This window comes from Corythoichthys intestinalis, chromosome 20 (assembly GCF_030265065.1).
Source record: "Corythoichthys intestinalis isolate RoL2023-P3 chromosome 20, ASM3026506v1, whole genome shotgun sequence".
Lineage (NCBI taxonomy): Eukaryota > Metazoa > Chordata > Actinopteri > Syngnathiformes > Syngnathidae > Corythoichthys > Corythoichthys intestinalis.
The window spans coordinates 36,703,254-36,724,079 of NC_080414.1; the positions used below are offsets into that span (position 1 = coordinate 36,703,254).

General features: G+C 39.3%; 1 protein-coding gene across 4 annotated transcripts; it reads right to left on the minus strand.

The window, feature by feature from the left end:
* Positions 1-303: 303 nt before the first annotated feature.
* pabpn1 (poly(A) binding protein, nuclear 1) lies at positions 304-20,368 on the minus strand. Of its 4 annotated transcripts, none has more exons than XM_057824541.1 (7): positions 19,896-20,368; positions 13,137-13,245; positions 11,057-11,124; positions 9,986-10,092; positions 8,468-8,555; positions 8,256-8,407; positions 304-681 (listed from the first exon to the last, which is right to left on the minus strand). In XM_057824541.1, the coding sequence occupies exons 1-7, from the start codon at positions 20,028-20,030 to the stop codon at positions 492-494; spliced, it is 849 nt and encodes a 282-aa protein (XP_057680524.1). In that variant the 5' UTR covers positions 20,031-20,368; the 3' UTR covers positions 304-491. The 4 variants fall into 4 exon arrangements, with proteins under 4 accessions (XP_057680524.1, XP_057680526.1, XP_057680527.1 ...); XM_057824543.1 differs by lacking the exon at positions 19,896-20,368 and adding an exon at positions 19,470-19,844; XM_057824544.1 differs by lacking the exon at positions 19,896-20,368 and adding an exon at positions 13,320-15,445.
* Between the last annotated feature and the right edge of the window lie 458 nt (positions 20,369-20,826).

The following is a 20,826-nucleotide window of genomic DNA, read 5'->3' on the forward strand; positions in this document are numbered from 1 at the left end:
TATTTTTTTTGTAATTACAGAACCATGGGTTAAAAAAAAGCTAAAAAAAATAATAATTTTTTTCCAACCCCCATATCCCTCTTTTTTGTTTTCCTCCCCAAGAAAAAAAAAAGTTGCAAACAAGCTCCTTCGCCCACTCCATTTGTTAAATCAAACAACGCCACGAGCTGGTCAGCCTCCCTCTGACGAGCCGTGACTGCACTGCGCATCATCAGAATGTGACGGGGGGCAAACTATAACACTACCCCCGCACGTGCGCACTCACACAAAAAACACCTTGCTGAGGTCTTCCTCGCTCCTGGAAAAAAAAAAAAACTGCCTGCCTCTCAACTAGGTTGGCGATGTGTAAAAAAAAAAAAAAAATCACGTGTAGGGCTGGCGGCATGTTTAGTGGCATCTGTACTGCGAATGTGCTGTCGTGCGAATTAAATGTGTGAATGTAAGTTTTGAAGTTGTGAAAGGAAAAAAAAAAAAAAGGACTAAAAGCATCATCAGCGTTTGCTGTTATAGTAAATTCCCCCCGTGGCCGGCCTGTGGTCACCCTGGCCCCCTCCCCCCCACACGGATAGAATGGGGTGAGTGTGCATAGCGGGAGCAGAGAGAGAAAGAGATGCTGCAGAGACAGTGGGGGGCGGCGGCGCCACCTGGGGAGGGGTCGTCAGCCTCCACTGGTCCTGAAACCTGAAACGACAAGAAGTGGTCTAATATACAGAGAGAGGAGGGGGCGAGAGGAAGGAAGAAAGAAGACACGGATATGGACATGGAGGAGGTCGCGTCAAATCAAAACGTGGATGTCTGCCAGCGGAATAAAACGATGCTCGTCTTACAGGAGAACGGGCAGATGGCCTTCCGCAACAATGAACACAAATACGCATGTCTCGTTTTCCATTGCGATCGGGTTAGTGGCTGTCCAGATAGTAGTGTAATGAAGAAAAAAAATGAAAAGAAACGGAAAGAGGGAAAGGGGGGTGGGGGTGATACAGCAAACAGACTTAAAACACATCAAGAACCTGGCTACTTTTAACATTTGAACAACACAGAATAGATATAAAATAAAAAAAAAACAGTATCTTTTCATGTCACTCAGCCCCTGCCCGCCCCTTTTTTTATGGTGGTGGTGGTGGTGGGTGAATGGGTGGGCTGTGGATGGTGTGGAAGCAGGATGTCACAGCCAGACCAAAGGAGACACCTGCAGCCTGAGATACCATCATCATCACCCAAAGCAACAACAATACCAAAATAAAAACTTGCCACCATACTTCTTGCACCAAAAGCCCAGCGCATACCTTACCAGGGGGGGCCGCACCAACGTCCGCACACGCACGCTCACATACAAATGCACACTGCAGCCAGTCAGTCTCTCTGTCCAGAAGTTTTTTTTTTTTTCCTTTTTTTTTGGCTTTTTTTTTTCTCTTTTTTCTTCTGGAACTCTTCTTTTTTGTTGGGGGAAAAGGAAGGGCTTTTTTGACGTGTATGTGTGTATGTTGGTGCGCATATGTTTGTGTTTGGGAACAGAGAAGGGAGAGGGTTGATAGTAAAAAGGAGGGGAGGTGTTGGAGTGTTTAGTAAGGGCAATACCACGATGTTCGCCCTCGGCCCCTGGAAGAGAGAGAGAAAAAGAGGGTGAGTTTCTTTCTGGTTGGCTCGAGAAGATGGACACCAATTGCCTGGTGTGATATTCAAATTAGTGTATGTGTATGTGGTGCTTTAGGGGGAAAAAATGTGTGTTGGAGACAGCTGGGACAGTGTTCAAAACGATTAAGTTTGGCGAAATCAACTAGAATCAAGTATTAAGGACCAGTGTTTCATTTCAACAGCTAAGTGAGTGTGTGGAAGAGGGCACACTCTCCCTCTTTTTCTCTCTCTAGCTTTTTTTTTAATATTCAAGAGAAAAGACCTTTGGGATAAAGTTTTTTTTTTTTTTTTTTACCTAAAAAGAAAAACAAGCAGACCTGACACAGCTCACACACATTCACTTACTCAAGAACAAATTCAAGCCAAACACAATGACAGCTCTACACACATAAGCTCCTCAAACAAGACAACATTGGACTGATGCTGAGATCAGGCTGCAGTAATGAATCTTGGTCTCTGGGAGTGCGCACATTAACAGGACATACGAAAACGGTGTGGAGGTTACAGATTCGGAAAACTTAAGGCATGAAGTGGCTCCAGTTAACAGTTTACAGCAATTTTAAAACCATGGCAAATTTCCTGAATTCGGATTTACTGAAGGGGAAGATGTCAAACAACGAGGGCTGCAGCTATTGATTATTTTTGTAGTCGATTAATCGATTAACTAGTTAGTTCAAATAATCGGATAAGGAGCATAAAAAATTTAAAATACCTGAGCTGAGCCTCAAACGGTATAAAAACAAAACTGAATGACGAGCTAAGTACAACAACAGAACAATTGGCTAACTTGCATAGCAAATGTCCGCTAGCTTAAATGATATAAAATGCTTTTTTTTTGTTTTTGTTTAAACACATATTCCCACAAAAAAACGACTAAATAAACCTATAAAGTAAATTATGAATGCATTCTAAAACATTAGCTCAAACTTAGCCTATGTTGATCTTAACAGGGAGCAGATGGAATCATCCATGTGAAATGAGTTAAGTCATATTCACTATTGCCACTAGAAGGCAGTGTATCCACCAAAATCAATAAAATTAAATGCAAACACTTTCAAAACAGTTACGCCATTTTAATTAAACACTTGATGCAGCAAAATTTAATTCAAATGTTTTTTCCCATCAAATTACTCGAGTAATCGTTGCAGCACTACAAAGAACATCAAGTGGTTGACAATGAATCCCGCAGGAGTTCAACGCAGTATACGCCCAACAGATTTATTACTATGCTGAAAACTCTAGAAGGCAGTACAAATGACAGAAGCTGAAGACTTGACAGAAGCAAACCCCCAAGTGGACATGTGCCGATTACCGGTTTTTAAGGTATGCCGTGGTATGAAAACGTCAAGGTTTCAAAACCTCAAAAAATTTCCGTCATACCGTCCAAGGTATTAGCTATTTTTTATGTCCCAAATATCCATCCTTCGCTTTCACCTGTAAGGCTCAACCCTCCCCCACTAGTTGTTGCTCAGCGTCAGTAAGTCAGCTGTGCTACAGGATGGCTGGAAGAGGTGAAAATCCTGAACTTTTCCCCCATCGAAGAAAACAAAATAGCTGGTATGGGAATACTTTGGCTAGAAAAAAGTTACAGACAGCTGCAGCTCAGAGGAGGGCCAACCGACATGTAAAACACGTTTCCGGAGGGTGGCTGCCGAGGAGGCAATACCTCCAACATGATTTTGCATTTATACAAAATTAAAGGTTGATAAAGACCGTCATGAACATTTCCCACCAGCTATGAGAGGTACCTCTAGATTACGATTCAGAGGTTACGATTATTATAAATCGATTATTGTTTTTTATCTTGTACTTTAGTTCCGCTTTACCTGGTATAATAATCGGAATTTGGATGTTTGTGAATCTTCGATCGCGAATAATCTAAGAATTGGAAATTTCGGACGCCTCTAGTGTTTTGTTTTTTTTTTCTCTCTGGCAACTGTGTTTGGAAAGAGTTTATAATGTAAACATGATACGAGTCATACAAACATGCTTTTTATGGAAAATAATTCAATTATTTTTGTTCTGATTCTAATAATGTTGAGCTGTGGCTGTGTATTTAGTCCCACCTAAAGGACTGCATTTATTGTATTTAGAATATTGTTATTTTTTTATGTTCCAATTTGCTAATATACTTTGAAAAATAAAAATTCTGTTCAATACAGAATTTTTTTTTTTAAAACCCAGATGCCTCAAAGTAACACTTTTTAGAGCTGTAATTGCAATACCGTGATACTGTGCAACCGTAATATTTTGGCTTAAGGTTATACCGGCACATACCTACCCCCAAGCATTGTCCTTTTCGTCAACAATGGCAATAGTAAAAATATTTCGTTGACTAACAATTTTTTTCATGATGATGATGTGACGAGCTAAAAAGGAACTAAAACTAGAGAGAAGACCGATAATCAGTGCCGATATTTGTACATTTGATCAGTATCTGCCTCTCTTTTTTAATCCTACCGGCCAATATGAAAAATCAATTCAAAACTTATTATTTCGGCTCAGACACAGCCCCGCACTTCTCTCCTGCCTGCTGTCACCCTTTCCTCTGATTGGTTAAATGGTAATGGTAAATTAAGGTTGTTGTTTTTTTCTTTTCATTTTTTACACTTTTACTGCAAATGAATATTGGCTACAAAAATCAGCGGCCCCTCTAAATACTAATAATCGGTATCGGTCCTGAAAAACCCATATCAGTAGATCACTAAAACTAATCAAAGTAACTAAAACAAAATGAGACAAATGACAGTTTTCATCGAACGGTGAGACGACAAGACCAAAAAGGTTTCTGTCATATTGTAATACAGCCTGTATTGTATCAGTTTTTTGCATTGTGTCACTCATATGACATGTGCTGCCCTTCTACCACACTTCCCTCACTACTGTTGAGAGGATGTCCTTCAAGCTAGGCTGCTCTCCAGGCTTGTTTTGAAGGCCACTGTAAGATTTGTTTTCTTATCTTGGCAAGAGAGAATATGCAATGTTGCTTTAGCATTTAAAAGGTCTGCGCTTAGTGATCATCACACACTAAATGCAACTTGAAATGTTAGCATAGCATTCGCGTTAACATTAGCATTAACAGTGTAGCGAGCGTCCTCTTAAACGCTTATTGTGTTGTTTCAGTTGTGGCGGCATTGGCTACGATTTACAGTAGTAGTGTTTCTTGCTTCCAGTTGCAAACACAATGGTACCTCTACTTATGAACATCTCTACATATAGAATTTTCTGGTTAAGAAACGCCTCAACAAGAAAATATTGCTTCTTGTCAAGAAAGAAATTTCAGGATACGAAAGGCAAAAATACAATATGGCTGGTACTCGCAGCTAACTAACCCTAACCCTAACCGTAACCCTAACCCCCTCGTGTTTTAACAGCTTTACATGCGTATTAACCCTTATTCTTTACTCTATTTTTGTTTTTATACATACACAACTATGATTTTATGTTTATTGTCCAATAATCAAATTGTAACATTTATTTGTTACATGTTTTGATGCATTATTATGCATTATAAAACATTTATGTTTGAATTTTGGGGGGCTTGGAACAGATTAGGGCATTTACATGGAAAACAAGTCTACTTACAGAACTCCTACACTGGCGACGTAACCCAAATTTCCTCCTAAGTCAGAATTAAACCTTTAAGCACCACTACAAAAGAACTATCTAAAAAGTCCAAATGTATAGCATTTTGTTTAATGATGGAAGATACACTGCCCTCTGGTGGCAGCGATGGGTCTGGCCGGACTGTCGCCTTGTATGACAGACGTCTGACATTGACAAAAGATAGCTGCACTCTGGTTTGGCCCATATCAGGCTGTAAGTTGTTTCAGCTAATATACGTTTGTGTATGCATTTGTAATTAAGTTTAGAGCTACAGTTTATGGTGTTGCGTGTGAGTGATTTTCTATGGGAATAGTAAATACGTTAGTATTCGTAGCATTTAAGCTAGCGGACTTTTGTTAGGCAAATTAGGCTAATTTAATCTACTACATCTTCATATTGATCGAACTAGATGGATGTTTGAACATCAATTGTTTTGTGTAAAGGGTTTTATCGTTAAAATGCGTGTCATTCTGAACATAAGTGTATATATAAGTGTTACAGCTTTACAAATTGTCAAAAGTGAAAAGTAGAAAGCTTCAAAAACCACAATTGCCTTGTTTGCCGTCTGTAAAGCTGAACAACTTCACGTTTAGTTAAGCCAGAATAATATTAATGAATTAAGGTAAAAAATACAATACTGTGAGGTACAATAAGGTACTGTTTATGATACTCTGGCGTCGTAAAGTTGAAATCGCCTAAGTCGAGTACGCCGTAACCCGAGGACTACTTGTATTCACGCTTTTAAAAAAAAGACTGCACAAATGACATTTCCATACGCAAACTAAAACAAAATTCTTTTAATGTCAACTTATCTTGTGTTGCACCAAAATTTAAACGTAAAAGATCAATCCCTCAATGTTATATTTGTGGCTTGCAGAGTCCTAAAATTGAACATGACCTTTGAGCAGAGCTACCAGTAACAACTAGATAAAATACGAGGACGACTTTAATGTGTGAAGACTGATCAAGGTTAGCCTGTACAGACTACGTACAACTAAGTTGTTGTACCACTTCCAATCTAGATGTCACAAATCTAACGTGATTAGGTACGAGTTGTTCTGAAGCATTTATCTGACAAAGAGTTCTGATAAGAGTCTCATCAAGACTCCAGAGTCACCTACTTGGCAACAGCGACCCTTTCGCTATGTTGGAGTATAGAAATGCTCGTGTTTCTGTCAAAATTCCACAAGTAAGCAATAGCCATTTACAAAAAGTTAACTGATGAACTAGAGTCATCAACACATGGCTACTGGCGGGCATGAACATGCTGACTGGTTCCAAACTGTTCAAAGAATTACTATTCAGTAGCTCATCGCAAGTACCCATGGCTTTGACCCAAATATAGTAATTTAAGCCGATAGGAAGACAGTAGTGCGCAAAAGTTCTTTACATGCCATGCAATGAATTTCACAGATGAGACATGGCATTTCCAAAATGTGACAATGAGTAGACATGTTGCCCCGCTGGTGATTAAGTAGGCAAGTAAATTAAGGCTGCAACTATCGATCATTTTGGTAATCGAATAATCTATCAATAAATTCTTTCAAATAATCGGATTAAGAACATTTAAATCGGTGCAGAATACATTTTAGGAGATGAAAAACAAAGGCTTGCTAAGCTTGCATTTTCAAAAGAGCATTAAATGTGAATACAATATAAAATTCCAGTATTTTCAGACTATGCAGGATTGCACTTTCATTTCACGAGAGCTATAAATGCATTTAAAAACAAAACACCTGGTTTAGCCTCAAACTCAAACAAAACAATAGGCTAACTTGCATAGTAAAAGTCCGCTAGCTTAAATTCTATAAAATGCCAGCTTTTTCCTTTCACAATGCACTTAACTCTTCAAACACACATTCCCACAAAAATTATATACATTTTAAATTTCAAATGGATAAACAATCAAATTAGCTCAAACAAAAACTTACCACTTCATGTTTATATGTAAAATTAAATGCAAACGCTTTCAAAACAAACCATTATCTTAAATGCAGTAAACTAGCTTCCGTCCATTTTTTATTAAATTTAAACTTCACTCTCTCTGCATATTCACACTTACCTCTACAACCTCGAAGATTATTATCATATTGAAAAACAAAACAAAAACTAATAGAAAAAAAATAGGATTGGAAAGACATTTTCAAATGTTCCCCAAAAGTATTTGCGTGCTAAGCCACTAACCGTAAGCTTTACACTCTAACAAAAAAAAAAAAAAAAAAAAAAAAAAAAAAAAAAAAAAAAGTACTTTATTTTGCACACGCATATGGTGTTTGTTGTATCCTTTTAACTTTTTTTTGCATGGTTTGCAAATGCTGTAAACCAGTGAGTGTTTATGTTTGACGTGCCACCTTTTAAATGCGAAGATTGCATTTTGGAGAAGACAGACATTGATTAAAAGCAGGCTAAAGTGACATTGTCTTTTTCCATTAGCCTGTACGTGTATGTACGTTTTCTCATTTTGTATATCAGAACTTCATTTTACGGTGTGTTGATGACTAATAAAAATCTGAAAGGAACTGAAATCTCATTTGCAATCAATAGGCAAAGTTAACGCACACGCACGCGGCGACTCATTGCAGCCGAGAAAATTACAGACCCAATTTTATTTACCGTGCAAATCATTGACTTATTGTACATCACGACTGGCCTACCCCCGTGCGCGCTTTGTGCTCATCTTAAGGGAGAATGGAATAAGCCATCATTAAAAAACAAGGACTAAATATTCATGAGGTTCCTGAAAAGTTAAATGCTCTACGTATCCTTGAGTTGAGTGGATTAAAGCCAATCTTCAAACTTGATTTCATTAGCCATCTCAACAATCTTTCAACTTGATTTACTGATCTTAAGAAAAGCCACAGAGGTGTTGTGATGCATGATTAAAATTTAACGCCATGCGGGATGTGAGAAAATGTATGGCTGCTCACAGAGGGGATAGCTCAACCGTTTTATGAGTGTAACAGGTGAAGATGATATTCATGCAGATAAAGTGTCCTCCCATAGCGTCCACTGACCTGAAGGCCCGTCCTCTACCTCTGGTTGGTGTATAGCCGCTGTAGTAGCGAGCGCGCGATGAGAAGTTTCCCCCCCGTGATCGGAATCGGGCCCGGGAAAAGCCGCGATCTGTGGTGCTGATGCCAGGTCTGTTTGTTCTCTTGGCTCCAACCTAAAAATCCACAAGAATTATCAATCAATACCAACCTTTAGTGGCAGAGTCAATTCCTACCTTTATCTGTCTTCCTCTAAAAAGGGACTCATCCAAAGCCATTGCCGTCCTTACAGACTCTTTATCTGCAAACTCAATATAAGCAAACCTATGACATAAAAGCATAATCAAGTTGTAGCAAGAATTCCACCGTAAAAGACGTAGAACAACAGTGTTAAAGGTGCTGTGAAATACAACAGCAAGTGACTAAAATGATAGACTATATTTTAGACAGTAATCCATCCAAAACTTTGACAGAAAGAGCTCAATGAAATGAGATCCTAATCACTTTTTTCGCTTCGAAAGGCGAGAAAAAGATTTGGAAAGGCCGCTCAGTTCGGGTTAGCATGTCAGCTAGCTGTCACGCCTCCTGGTTTACGCTGTCCGAAGCCGGGGGCAGGGAAATGACAAAAGCCGGACTAACTCCGGTGGCATATAGTATCGTTTAGGAGGTGCAAGAAGTCGACAGTTTTGACCATTATGGAGTAATTTTGCCATGTCGTACTGGATAAATGCATTTTTAATATTTCATATTCCATTTAGCCTAAACTGTTATTCGAAATGACTATACCATTTATTTAGCAATTGGGGAAAATACTTAGATAAAAAGAATATACTGTAAAAATATTGGCATAGAGAGATTGAAACAATGACATTTTGCTGCTCTCTTCATCGCATTCTCGTTCTGAATAATTCCGCCTCAATGGGGTGCATTCTAAATCTGATGAAATCGTGACCCCACCGACGTTATCCCCCAGCTGGGGACGCTAGAGCGCTATAATGACAGGCAGGGGGTAAACGGCAGATTAAAAGACTAATTTTTCGTCATCTGCGCTTTGCCAAATTATTGCATATAGTCGTATCGTCTCAAAATATGATTCCAATTCACATAACAATGCCATTTAAGATTTTTTTTTATGCTGTCACAGTAACTTTAAGCTAGCGGACTTTTGCTATGTTAGCCAATTGTTCTTTTGCGTCTGTGTGGTTGGAAAAGCGCTCTAGAAATAAAATGTATTATTATTATTATTTTGCTGTACTTAGAACCGCATGTTATTTCTTCATACCGTTTGAGGCTAAGATCAGTTATTTTAAATCATTTTTAGATGAAAGTGCAATCTTGCAGTTTTAAGAAACACTTAGGAGTCTAATTTTGTATTCACTTTATGTGCCCTTCTGAAAGTGCAATCTTAGCAAGCCTTTAAGATCTCCTGAAATTTATTCTGCAACACATTCAATTTTCCTAATCTGATTACTCGATTATTTGAACTAACTAGTTGCTAGATTAATCAATTACTAAAATAATCGAGAGCTGCAGCCCTAGTTCTGTCATTGTTTCAACACATACTGGCTAGCGCAGCGCTAAAAAGCTGGACATGATCAATTCTGGTTGCTGGGAGGGAAATCGGGGGCGTTCCCTGAAACATCATTTTTGGGGTGGAATATCCATAAAAAGCTTTTCAGGAAGCCCAGATTTGAGTGCCAAATTTGTTTTCATAGCACCTTTAATGTAAATCTAATCTTTAATTTATACGTTACCCTTTGGGATGCCCTGTGTATTTGTCACAGAGAATGGTGACTCTATTTACAGAACCACAGCCATGGAAGTGCGCCTCAAGTTCCTCCGCAGTCGCGCCATAATCCACCTTAAATCAAAATGAATGGAGTCATTTTCCAATTAAAATGCAAGCAAATTTCCTCACATATAATGAAACGATACATCAGAATTTTCATACTAAGCGTTGCGATACTACAGTCTGTTGTAATCAAACTGTCTGACGGAAGCAGCCTGCTATGAGATAGTTGAACGTATCTTTATGACCAACGATAGTCACAACTAGCTATGTACGATCTGACTATATATATCCTCAAATCGATGTAAAATCACATCGTTATGCTGATCTTATATCGCCAATATCTTTATACGTCGGGCAGAAAGTAAAAGCTTGCAGTCCTTGTGAACTTCCGGGTCACTGTTCAGCACATCAGCTATTCTTAAAGTGACTTCTAGTTGTCTCTAACCAAGGATGCTTTGTAGAGGTGCAATAATAAAGCACTTTGAATCAGTCGTCGTTCTGTGTTGTATAAGATCCAAGTACATCATACTGTGACGACATTGGCTGTTCATAACAAATTGCAGTTACATTGTGCATGCAAATGCATACGCTTCTATCTCAACATGAACTTTTACCATTACATTTGTAGCACCGTAATGCATGCTGGGAGGCATGAAGCACAAAGCTACAATGCATTGGCCTAAAACACGGGGGAAATCAACAACATTCTTCACCCAAAATATTATTTAAAAGCCTTGAAGTATTGATGGCCAAGTAAAACTTCTTGAAGCAATTTGGAGCCAATTAATTTGCACATGGCTCAAACCTTCATGGTGCTTCGTTGGCTCTATTACACCATGAAGTGGTCTTGAAGGAGGAGGATGATTTTTATTTAGAAATATTACTCTTCTCAAAGTGTTTGGCTTTAAACTTCTTGGGAGGGGTGTGATATTTCACTAGCTTTAGATAATGTTTATCGTGACACAAAATAGCCCATAGTAACAGAGGATTTTCCCTCTTTCACACAATACACACAACGCACAAAAAAACTTACATTTCCAACATATATAGATCTGCCATCTGCCTCCATTTTTTCTTCAAACGACATGATGACTGGGCCGACTGCAAAAGACCATGTGCATACCAACAAATTATGAGCCAGCAATGAAAATGTTCAAATATTTCTAAATGAAGCACTGTAGTTCCATTTTCAATCTGTTGAAAATTTGGGAAATGATCAAAATCTTTGTGATCATTTCCACCCTTTTTTAGTAAAATTTTGGCCCATACACTGCTGGCCAAAAGTATGGACACCCCTGCAATTCTGTCAGAGAAAGCTCAATTTCTCCCAGAAAATGGTTGCAATTACAAATGCATTGGTAGTAATATCTTCATTTATTTTGCTCGCGATGAAAAAACACAAAAGAGGACGGGAAAAAAAATAAATCATTATCATTTGACACAAAACTCCAAAATTGGGCCCAACAAAAGTATTGGCACCCTTAGAAAAATCATGTGATGCTTCTGTAATTTGTATAAATAAGAGCACCTGTTACTTACCTGTTACACATAACAGGTGGTGGCAATCACAAAATCACACCTGTAGCCAGTTAAAATTGCTTAAAGTTGACTCAGCCTCTGTTCTGTGTCCGTGTGTGCATCACATTGAGCATGGAGAAAAGAAAGACCAAAGAACTGTCTGAGGACTTCAGAAGCAAAATTGTGAGGAAGCATGGGCAATCTCAAGGCTACAAGTCCATTTCCAAAGATCTGAATGTTCCTGTGTCTACCGTGTGCAGTGTCATCAATAAGTGTAAAGCCCATGGCACTGTGGCAAACCTCCCTAAATGTGGACGGAAAAGAAAAATTGACAAGAGATTTCAACGAAAGATTGTGCGGATGGTGGATAAAGAACCTTGATTAACATCCAAACAAGTTCAAGCTGTCCTACAGTCTGAGGGTACAACAGTGTCAACCCGTACTATCAGTCGGCATCGGAATGAAAAGGGACTCTATGGTAGGATAGCCAGGAAGACCCCACTTCTGACCCACAGACAAAAAAAAAAGCCAGGCTGGAGTTTGCCAAAACTTACCTGAGAAAGGCAAAAACGTTTTGAAACAATGTTCTCTGGTCAGATGAGTCAAACGCAGAGCTTTTTGGGAAAAAGTATCAACATAGTTTACAGGGAAAAAAAACGAGGCCTTCAAAGTAAAGAACACTGTCCCCACAGGCAAACGTGGCAAAGGTTCCGTGATGTTTTGGGGTTTCTTTGCTGCCTCTGGCACTGGACTGTTTGACCGTGTCCATGGCATTATGAAGTCTGAAGACAACCAACAAACTTTGCAGCATAATGTAGGGCCCGGTGTGAAAAAGCTGGGTCTCCCTCAGAGGTCATGGGTCTTCCAGCAGGACCCAAAACACACTTCCAAAAGCACTAGTAGGAAATGGTTTGAGAGAAAGCAATGGAGACTTCTAAAGTGGCCAGCAATGAGTCCAGACCTGAATCCCAAGAACACCTGTGGAGAGATCTGAGAATGGCACCCTTCAAATCTCAGAGACCTGGAGCGGTTGGCCAAAGAAGAATGGTCTAAAATTCCAGCAGAGCATTGTAAGAATCTCATTGATGGATACCGGAAGCGCTTGTTCGCAGCTATTTTTTCGGAAGGTAGTGCTACCAAGTATTAGACTGAGGGTGCCAATACTTTCGTCCGGCCCATTTTTTGAGTTTTGTATGAAATGATAATTTATTGCTAGCAAAATAAATGAAGATATTTTTACCAAAGCATTTGTAATTGCAATCCTCTTATGAGAGAAATTGAGCATTATCTGACAGAATTGTAGGGGTGCTAATACTTTTGGCCAGCAGTGTATGTGTATGTGTGTATCCCGGCGTCCACTTAATTCGCTCCTAGTGTCACAACAACTTTACACGACTATATCAACTTTGATCCTTTACTCAAATTCTTAGTTGGTTTTTACATGAAGCAGATCAGATTAGGGCATTTACATGAAAAACGCATGTCTACTTACAGAATTGTCAAGTTACGAAACTACTTCCAGAACCAATTAATTTCGCAAGTAGAGTTACACTACCACTGTAGATTATTTCACTGAGAATAAATGGAAAATATACCTGGCGGGGGGCTTAGATTCATTTGTTTCTCCACTTCATTCTGCAGTTCCTTCAGTTTCTCTGCCTCTTCCTCCATCTCTCTCACCCGGGCTTTGATAGCTTCCAGCTCCTGAAGCACATACACAAATGTTAGCATAGCCTATTCATGTACATAGTAATAACAATTAAGAAAAGGTCACCAACGGTTGTTCTCCAAGACGTGTTGAAATCCAATTACGGCTGGAAAAAATATGTCAAACTGCGTGCTCTGTATTTGCAACTCAACTAACCCATTTGATCCAAGTTTGCCCTCTCGAAACTCATTTAGAAACCAATTTACTTGCCTATAAACGCAATGAGCCTAAAATGGCATAACCTCTAATAAATATCTAAATTAGTGCTGCAATGATTAAACTCGAATAATTCACAAAGAAAAAACTTGAATCAAATTTTGCTGCGTCGAGGATTCGTTCATTAGAGTGGCGTTGCAATGATTTGTTTTTAAAGTGCATTTAGTTTTATTCATTTGGACGGATGCTCTGCCCTCTCGTGGCAACACTGAATATGACATTACTCATCTAACACGGTTGGATCCAGCTGCACCCTGTAAAGACCAACAAAAGATTCTAAGTTTTGTTTGAGCTAATATGATTGTTTATGCATTTCTAATTTAGTTTGAATTTTATAGTATATAAGTTCGCGGACGTGTGCTTGGCAAGCTAGCCAATTGTTCTTTTGTTGTACTTTGATCCTCATTTATTAATTTTCTAATACCGTTTGACGCTTACGTTCAAGTATTTTAATTTAATAACATGAAAGTGAAATTCTGCAGTTTGAAAAAAACACTAGGGAATTTTATTTTGCGTTTGCATTTAATGCTCATTTCAAAGTGCAATCTTAGTGAACCTTTGTTTTACATCTCCTAAAATTCATTCCGCAACGCACTAAATGTTCCAAATCTGATTATTCGATTATTCGAACTGATAGATTAATCGATTAAATAAATCTATACCTGCAGCCCAAATCTAAATCTTAGTATGACTTGTTACTTCCAAATATAAGCTTTTCTACTGAGCATGCTAACATTTCTTTATTGTAATTATTAGGTCTAAGTTGCACAAAAATGATTCCAGCCTAAAATACAGTAGTCACTCGTCTCATTGCTGCAACCAGTCTGTCTTTCCACCATGTTAAGTGACATATTTGTCACAAATGAGGCCTCTCTTTTAAACAAGGAAACTTTTGTAGGTCTTTAATTATTTTTGGGTAAAAGATTAAAGAAAAAATTATCAACTTAAAGCCAGGCACTACAACTCCCGGTCAACAGTGGTAAAAATGAAAGTGGTGGTGGTGGGGTCATTAGATGGAATAATCAATAGGAATATCGATCCAAAAAAGATTTGTTAGTGACAGCCCTATATCCATTTGCCTCTTTACAAACTGTAGTACCACATACCTACTAAAACATTGAAAGGGTTGGGAACGTATGGCCTGTGAAAACATTTGACCCGACCCTCCATGTAGTTTTAGAAACAAAACCATCTGCAAAAAATTTAACATCTTTGGGGTCAACCGTCTTAATCATCATTTGACTATAGTCCCTAAATAACAGCTATGTATTTGATTTTTTTTTCTGTTCACTAAATACAGTAGTCACAGGATGCATTTCTGTGACATTTACATGTTGAGATCACACTGACAATGAAAAGACTTGACTGTGAAAGAAACTAAATATCAACAATGGTCATCGTTTTTTTGCTCCTTGAACACTGTTGTGTTGGGGAACTAGTGGCCCATGAACAAAGGTGGGCAGAGTAGCCAAAAAATTACTAAGATTAATCAAAAATTTACTCAAGTAAAAAGTAGAACAATCCCTACTAGTTGACACTGTCAATGACGTAAATTCGTCGATGAGCAAAATATCTCGTCGACAGTTAAAGGCGAATTAACAGGAAAGTTGAGAATGGCGGACACTCGGGATGCAAGCGGGCAGAGCGACACAAAGCCCAAAAAGCAGACCAGAGTGGTCAAAGCATGGACGGATTTTAACAAAAAGGAGTGTGTCATTGGTGTGTGCAGTCTCTGCAATGCCGAGCTTGCATACCACAGCAGCACGTCGGCCATGAATGAATGAATACCTGAAGCGCCGTCACCCAGGTATAATTTTGGAAGATGACAGGAGACAACAAGCTGCCGGATCGTATCGACATTTGTTGAAGATGCCTTTATGTGTGTCGTACAACGAAGTATTAGGGGCTAGAGTAGCTGAAAAGGCTGCTACATACTTCACGTAGCGTGTTGCCGCCGCCGTTATAATCAGCGATATTGAAAGCATCTTGCATCTTGTTTTGGAATCTGTTTTAAGGAAATCCTTATTTTGCTTCATGTGCATCAAATTATTATCAACAGAAGACTTTATACTAATGCTTTGTCGTAGCTCCCAGCTTAAATACATGTATGTAAAGTGCGTACCCTAGTAGCAATACTAGGACTTTAATCTTGCAGTCCTTTTTTTTTATTTATTTATTCGGCCCTAATGACATTTATGTATCTACTCTGCTGATGCTCACTCTAATGGTGAGAACAATACAGACATACCACAAAAAGAGAATTGTTTCAAATCCTGTTAAAAAAGTTACGTCACAATGTTCTGAATCTGTTTACGTTCCATTCTTTTGCACTAGTTAGTGCCATCAGCATTTGATCTCATTGTTCATTTCTGATTTATTATTGTTAGTTATATGTCTATTTGTACTTAAAGAATTTAAGTGTTCCAAAATGTTTTTGTGAATTAATAATAGTCAACAAAATTAGGTAAAAAAAAAAAAAAAAAATTCGACCAGTCGACTAATCGTTAAGTCTGCAGACTAATCGGGAGAAAAATAATCATTTGGGACATCCCTAAAAAAGTATTTGGTAAAAAGAATACTCAAGGCATGGGTAACATTGTGAATAACTGCTCACAATGCCTGATAATTTTTTAAATAATTGTATTTTTTTCCTCAGTCTGTAAATTTAGAGGTGCACGATAATTATTGGTCCGATAATAGGAATTCTGACGTCATCCCATAATATATTTTTGGCACGGTGCCGGTGGATTGGGATGTGTGCGTTTGAGTTGTTTCATGGACCAAGACCACAAAAGTCTCCTCTCTTGCACCAAATGTTTTATCTGCAGACAAAGCACAATACCTGTTAGGTTTATGTTTGTTTTAGTTCAGTGCTTATTGTTCAGGGGAACACATCGTCAATGATATTGACTGATTGTGATTGGCTCAAATTTTTTCTAAAAAATACTTATGGGCCCTTTATTGGAAGTCAAAACTGTTGTCTTTGTTTTGTTTATTAAATAATCTTCATGCCATCATGAAAATTCTGGTTAGGTCAAAGGCAAGTCTATGCTGAATCCACTACTAGTATTTTTGGCCTACACATGTTCAAAAACCCATGTGAATATACATTTTAAAATTATGTATATATTATCGGTTATCATATCGGTGTCGGCCTTGAGGACCAGGAAGTTATCGATGTCGGGTTTAAAAAAATGGATATTGTGCACTCCTACCTGTCATCTATATCAGAGATCCCCAACCGTCAGGTCGGAGACCAGCACCGGTTTGTGGCGCATTGGCTACAGGGTCGCAGAAAAATAATTCAAATAATTTGTTAACAACCGCAATCTGACCTGTGCCTCTTGACATATGACCAACCAGAGAAGAGATTTGTGTACGCCGCTCTTTAGTAGCTGGTTGCCATTACTGGGGTGTTTGCACACCTATAGCAGCCCAGCATCAATGTAAAGAGTAACATTAGCTGCTGCAGGCTGTGTGACGCACACCTAAGCAATGGCGGAAGGAGTACTTCCGGTCGTTTTGCACGGATTAGTCAATATACTCATTGGAAGCAAGCCAATCAAAATGAATTGCACTGTTGTTATATTCACTAGAGGCCAACCACTTCTTAAATAAACCATCTTCCATCCATTTTGATTAACTTAACACTTCCCGATCTCTGCATATTCCCGCTACTCTACAAATGCGAATAACCAGGAAATGGTGTCATGTCGACAACTCAAGTCGCTAAGGGGGTAGGTTTGGTCTCAACAGTGGTAAGGACCATATAACAGCATAACCTGCATGTACAAATTTTGTTGGGGACGGGACATTGATAAGACCAAACAGATTGGGTGAACGGGGGGTTAGGGCTACATTTCTCATGAATATTAACCTAATTAATTGATGGGCTAAAAGATCAATGCAAAAATAAATCTGTATTGACTTAAACTTTCACATGTATGCTTGTGTATATGATGGCACTGTTATTTTTGCTTATTAGCAACAACAAAAAAAATAATAATAATAATCAGTTGTATTTTCTGTTTCAGAGCATTAAATGTATTGAATTGCATTGAAAATCGTACCGAACCGTGACTTAACTGTAGCGTTGCATCTGTTATACGCACACACATATGTATATATATATGTTTTTTTTTGTGGTTTTTTTTTTTTGCAAACAGAGTGGTATCGGAATGGTATCGGTATCGGCAGATACTGCACAGCCAGGTATCTGTATCGGTATCGGGCCCAAAAAATGGTATCGGTGCAACACTAATTAAAACCTTTGTTTTCAAAAACTAATAAACATTTTGAAAACTTCCAGAATAAATATCTGGATTTTATTAGCAAATTTCAATAGCAATATTTGAACATGACTTAAATTATATAAAACACTTTTTTATAATCTCTTAACTATCTAGAAATGCTAAAAAAAAAATATTCGCCACTCAACATTGTCTGTCTAAATAAAAAAAATATATAAATGAAAAAATGTCTTAGTCAGGGAATAACAAAAATGTTAAAAATGGAGCCTTCCTTCAGGTAAAACACTACTGCTTTTGTCCACCAGCACAGCCAAACCCATCAAAAATAATGAAAGCTACAGTGGTTGCTGCTGGCCGAAAAAAAAAAAAACTTCTAATATTCCTCCACTTTGAAGGGGATGGAGGTTGCGGCATGTTATCGACATGTCGTATTTCTGTCGGGACTGTGAGTCAATGTGTGAGCATGTGGAGGGGGAGGGGGGGCAGGTCATCAGCCAATCAAACGTGTGGTTGAGGGGAGAAAATGGGACTGTCACATTCAGCAAGTGAAAAGGGATAAATGTAAGTCCGAACATAATGAAAATAATTCACTTAATAATCTATCCTTACAACATACGGGAAGACTATCTCCTATATAACAGAAGTCATATAATGTAAATAAGGTTGCTTAAGAGTTTGGTTTTCCCAAAAAGTTACTTGTGTTATTTCCCTACCATCCCTATGCAAACCTACGCCCCTGCCGCTGATGTACGCACAGGTTGCGGACAACATACTGTAAAATATATACCAATTCCAAACTCTCGTATTTAGCACAAAGCCATTAGTTTACCAGCGTACTACAGTGATTTCCCTGGCATAAACGCATTGTCTGGAAATTTTCCATGAAGTTCAAGACAATTTAAGACCTTGATTATCCAGATTTTGAATTGAACACTCTTTTAGAGCGCCGTGGGAACCCTGCACCACCACCACAGCTTCAAAAAAAATCCTCGGGGAAACCCTGTTATGGGTGTGTATCAAGCCCTGACATCTGTATAATCGTAAATATACAGTTCACGCTGCGAAGACACAGATGGTGAAGTCCCCCGCGTGAGCGTGGACCATCCTGAATGGTGCAATGCAGTGGGAGTCATTCCAATTCCATTCATGGCAATTCTTCCACAGACACTGAAACCAACACATTAACCAGATGCAATAACACACAACAAATAGTAATGGAAAACGCGTGTGTAAACAACTTGTGGTATGTTATCGCTCGTCTTACTAGAAATTCTAGTAATGGCAGGTGAATTGAACCATCCTCAACCTCTGACTGTAACGAGTGCATTGAGAGGGTGCAGACAGACACGCCTTAAAGACCGACGCGGCGCTCGTATCGGGATCCACGTGATTAAAACAAAAAAAGAAGAAAATGTACATTTTTGTAGCCCAAACGAAACCCGACGAGTCGCTAGAAGACATCCGCCACGCCGCTCGTCTTCCATTTCCAATCAAGCCATCTCGTAGAGTCGATGCGTGGCCAGAAACAATGTAGTTTATGATATATCAATCCGTGTCCTACGTTTAGTCTCAACAAGGCGCGTTTTATCTAGTCAGCGACGCCCGAGACCGGTTCTGATTCTAGCACGAGTACTGTAATGTAAGCTAGCTTTAGCCGCTTCTCAATAGGTCATTTTCACGTCCCGACACGGGTGCTTGACATGCCGCAGCGAGAAAGCTTTGGAGTGGAAAGGGAGCACAAAACGTGCCATTACCGTCAAATAAGGCGGTTCAGCAAGCAAGATGACTGGCGCGGCGGTGTACAGAGGCTGCCGTGTCCTAACCCTCGCCCCCGACTAGCTCATAAAGCCCCGAGTTGCATCTTTGCGGCGATTTGTATTCAGAGGTTCGGTGTCGCTGGCTGGCGCAGAAACTAGCGCCCCTCTTGCGCCAAGATGGCTGCCGATATCGCGCATGTCACCACCCAATTCTACTGCACTGCGCGAACCGTAATGGCGGTTAATACCAAGCTGGCTGGCTGTGATAGCTGTGCGCAGGGACATGTGACACAAACCTTTGTGAGGAGTAGATAGAATTTACTTGTCGACTTAAACGTAATCATAGAGCGCTCCACAATGGCTAGGATATCGCCATTCGTGGTCACGTTGATATACGCCACTGAAACAATGCCCTTCACTTACGGGGTCTTCAATTGCAGCTTCCCCCTCTTCTAAGCCCGGCTCCTCGTCGCCCACGCCCGTGTCTTCCAGCTCTGCGTGCCCAGGGTCGGAATCTAGTAGCGATTCGTCCGCCAGCCCGTTGCCGAACTCCGCCATCGCCTCGTAGCAAATATAACGATGAGCCTCGTGGCCAAACCAAACTAGCAGGCCCCTACTCACACACAAGGGGGGAGTGAGTGGGGCGGCCAAGAGTGGGAGAAAAAAGGCGGAAAACACCGCTTAATAAAGTTAAAAGGTGAAATAAAAATGGTTATGGCTCGATTCCCGTTTCAGTAGCGTAGAGCAAGCAACGGCGTTTGAACCCCGACCTCCAGATTATCACCCAAATTCCAGTCAGAGAGTCGAGTTCAATGAATTAACTCAGTTTAAAAAAACGGTCGAAGACTTGAGATCGGCGGCGTCCCCTCTGTTCAGAAATGGAGGCCGGAGGCGGAGCAAATGCCACTGCAGACGTATGAAACAACCCCATTTGCTATTGGACGAATCGGGTCGGCCTCTTTATTTCTAAACATATTTCTATTGGATGCTTGAGAAGCTTTTTCCGGGTGCCAAATCAAATGCTTGATTTTAATTGGATCAAAGATATGCATGTCAAATTACAAGACAGTCGTAAACGCCAACGTACAATAAAAATGGGGGTGGGGATTGCCTTATACGTATACTTTCATACGTATGTATATATATATATATATATATATATATATATATATATATATATATATATATATATATATATATATATATATATATATATACACCCCTCTTTAAAATAAACTGCTGTATTTTAAGCCAAAACAACTGTTGTGTTTGATAGAGCAATATGTCTATATGCTGCCGCAGCAGACTCTTGACACAATAAGCCCCCAAACTATTTTTAATTTGTCCGTTTTAC

Excerpts from the sequence above, each read along its gene's own strand:
- pabpn1 (XM_057824541.1), bottom strand. The coding sequence starts at position 20,030 with ATGGCGGAGTTCGGCAACGGGCTGGCGGACGAATCGCTACTAGATTCC. Across the intron at positions 11,125-13,136 it reads GAATCTAAGCCCCCCGCCAG|TCGGCCCAGTCATCATGTCG; the intron begins GTATATTTTCCA and ends GGTCTTTTGCAG. Across the intron at positions 10,093-11,056 it reads GATCTATATATGTTGGAAAT|GTGGATTATGGCGCGACTGC; the intron begins GTAAGTTTTTTT and ends TTTTGATTTAAG.